Below are 3,570 nucleotides of genomic sequence, written 5' to 3'. Positions count from 1 at the left end.
AATCATGGAAGATTTGTTTTTGTGTCATGCCCCTTTAAGAGAGCTATATTAACCTCTCCCCACCCTTAGGATGCTCTATGCCGTCCTAACTGTACTGGGCTTTAACACCCTTAGGACGGCATAGAACTTCCTAGCCCTTTGGCTGTACTGAAGCCAAAGGCACTTCCTGAATGGGATCTCAGGCTTGAGGGCGTGCCTAGCATTATATAAGCACTCCCCCCAGACACGATCCCATCATTGAAATAACACGATTGCATAAACGATCGCGTGATTTCACTTTTTAACTTATTTATTTACAGCCAAACTTTGTCCTGATGTAGACAAATAAGTACAGACAGGAAGGGGTTAATAAACTGGGCTGCATTATATCATCCCCACCTCAGACCAGCACTAATGCAGATACATATGAGCAGTTCAGCCTCTATTAGCCGCTATGTATTTTCTGTCCAGTAAATATTTCATACGTTGTTATTTTTTTATTAATAGCCACAACCACTTTTCTGGTTGCAATTAAAAAAAAACTTTCCTATGAGCTTCCAGTTTTCTGGTAGGAAACGTTACACGTTGCCAATTTCATATACGACTATAATAACACTAAGCTGATTGCATGCACAATATTGCTTCCAAAGCAAAGCTGCAATGTAGGAGATCTAGAGTTTGCTAGTGATGGATGAACATGATGCCGTGTGCAGTAATTGTGGGATGTGCAACCCAAATTTTTTCTTTCATTATTCAGAAAGCATAGAATATGAAATACATGTTACCATTTACTTCTATTATCTAACTTACTTTGTTCTATAGGTATCCTTTCCTGAAAAAGCATAACTATGTAGGCTTCATTTCAAATGTGGCCATTACTAACTATAGGGTCAGATGGGGCTCCTAGATGTAATGGCCAAGTCTAAATTGAGAATTCTGGTATGCCCCTGGTGACAGATAACAATCAGTAGTCCCATTTAATATTTCAGCCACATTGTAGGCTTAATATAAAAGCCGGACCCCAGCACTTTGGAGATTACAGAATTACAGAATTCTCATCAGTGGAAGTTCCGAGGGGGAGGTGCAAAGCATCCTATTCTGTTAACCTCATGCAGCACAGAGCCAAATGGCCCCGTCTGCTATGCAAACAGCAACAGGGAAGAAGCTCCACTTCGTACGTGGGCTAACTTAGAGGGTGAAAGTTGCTGTCCCCTGGTGTGCTTTGGATTGCCTAGTCACCCCTAGATGTTGAGGTTGAGTCTTAATTGAGACCTCTGAGACCCATGTAGTTATGCTCCTAGGTAACAGATAACAATCAGTAGTCCCATTTATTATTTCAATCGCATTTTAATCTTAAAGGAATATAAAAGCAGGGCTCTCAAGCACACCATGATTGCAAGAACTACTGTGTACTTGTTTGGACTTTCTAGCATCTAACGCAGAGACACTACACCAGCCTAAATACACACCTCCTGCTCTTCATTGTGCCATACTGAAGACATGCTGGAAAAACGATACTTTGTTAGTGCTCCTGATATGTGTGTATCACCCTATATATTATATAATTGTCATTTCCGAGGGGGAGGTGCAAGGCATCCCCATTTTTTAAATTTGCATACCATTGTGTGAACCACTTACAGCACAGAGCCAACAAGATCTGTCTGCTATGCAAGTAGCAACAGGTAAGAAACTCCATTTGGTACTTGGATTAATTTAGAGGGTGAAATGTGCCCTTCCCAACTGGGCCTTGGATTGCCTAGTCATATCCTTCCAACAGAACACTTGCATCCACCCTAACACAACTAATAAGTTTTAATGTACTTTAAAAAAACTTTTACTAAACATTTTTTTATGGCACAGTAAATTTTAATATGTATAAATTTAAGAAAGCTGGGACATTTTTAAGTGCAATGTCCCTTTAAGATATCATATAAGAATGCTAGAACGTTTTTAAAACCATTTAAGTTCCCTGTAAATCATATCAACCATCCTATATTATGTAGGAGTGTCAGGGTTTTGAACTCGATTCTCCCTTTGCTGGTTCACCTGCCTTATGTATGTCCCTAATTTACAAAGCAAACCTGGAGACAAACTTTACATGCCAAAAGTGCCCTGACTCCAACCACAAGATACCAAGCCACACCCACAGACCACCAGTAGCATTACACCCTGAATGTAACCACTCTCCCAGCTACCCAGCCACACCCACAGACCACCAGCAGCCTCACACCCTGAATGTAACCACTCCCCCCAGCTACCCAGCCACACCCACAGACCACCAGCCACTCCCCCAGTTACCCAGTCACACCCACAGACCACCAGCAGCCTCACACCCTGAATGTAACCACTCCCCCCAGCTACCCAGCCACACCCACAGACCACCAGCAGCCTCACACCCTGAATGTAACCACCCTGAATGTAACCACCCTGAATGTAACCACTCTCCCAGCTACCCAGCCACACCCACAGACCACCAGCAGCCTCACACCCTGAATGTAACCACTCCCCCCAGCTACCCAGCCACACCCACAGACCACCAGCCGCCTCACACCCTGAATGTAGCCACTCCCCCAGTTACCCAGTCACACCCACAGACCACCAGCAGCCTCACACCCTGAATGTAACCACTCCCCCCAGCTACCCAGCCACACCCACAGACCACCAGCAGCCTCACACCCTGAATGTAACCACTCCACCCCTAGCTACCCAGCCACACCCACAGACCACCAGTACCCTCACACCCTGAATGTAACCACTCCATCCCTAGCTACCCAGCCACACCCACAGACCACCAGCAGCCTCACACCCTGAATGTAACCACTCCACCCCTAGCTACCCAGCCACACCCACAGACCACCAGTAGCCTCACACCCTGAATGTAACCACTCCTCCCCTAGCTACCCAGCCACACCCACAGACCACCAGCAGCCTCACACCCTGAATGTAACCACTCCACCCCTAGCTACCCAGTCACACCCACAGACCACTGGTAGCCTCATACCCTGAATGTATCCACTCCCCCCAGTTACCCAGTCACACCCACAGACCACCAGTAGCCTCACACCCTGAATGTAAACACTCCCCCAGCTTCCCAGTCACACCCACAGACCACCAGTAGCCTTACACCCTGAATGTAACCCCCCAGTTACCCAGCCACACCCACAGACCACCAGCAGCCTCACACCCTGAATGTAACCACTCCCCCCAAGCTACCCAATCACAGCCTCAGACCACCAGCAACCTCACACACTGAATGTAACCACTCCCCCCAGTTACCCAGTCACACCCACAGACCACCAGCAGCCTCACACCCTGAATGTAACCACTCCCCCAAAACTACCAAGCCACACCCACAGACCACCAGCAGCCTCACACCCTGAATGTAACCACTCCACCCGTAGCTACCCAGCCACACCTACACACCACTAGCAGCCTCACATCCTGAATGTAACCACTCCACCCCTAGCTACCCAGCCACACCCACAGACCACTAGCAGCCTTTGCTACAATGTAAAGTAGTGAGTGTACAGCCTGTATAACAGTGTACTTTTGCTGTTCCCTCAAAATAACTTAACACACAGCCATTAATTT

General features: G+C 46.9%; 1 protein-coding gene across 1 annotated transcript; it reads left to right on the top strand.

Moving 5' to 3' along the window:
* The first annotated feature begins 2,036 nt into the window (after positions 1–2,036).
* Positions 2,037–2,597, top strand: LOC128639032 (uncharacterized). Its single transcript, XM_053691174.1, has one exon. It carries the CDS (start codon positions 2,037–2,039, stop codon positions 2,595–2,597), a length of 561 nt encoding a protein of 186 aa, XP_053547149.1.
* The last annotated feature ends 973 nt before the right edge of the window (positions 2,598–3,570 follow it).

Source organism: Bombina bombina, chromosome 8 (assembly GCF_027579735.1).
Source record: "Bombina bombina isolate aBomBom1 chromosome 8, aBomBom1.pri, whole genome shotgun sequence".
In the NCBI taxonomy this organism is placed as follows: domain Eukaryota; kingdom Metazoa; phylum Chordata; class Amphibia; order Anura; family Bombinatoridae; genus Bombina; species Bombina bombina.
Note: the sequence above shows the minus strand (reverse complement) of the source record. Positions and strands in the feature narration are given on the sequence as shown.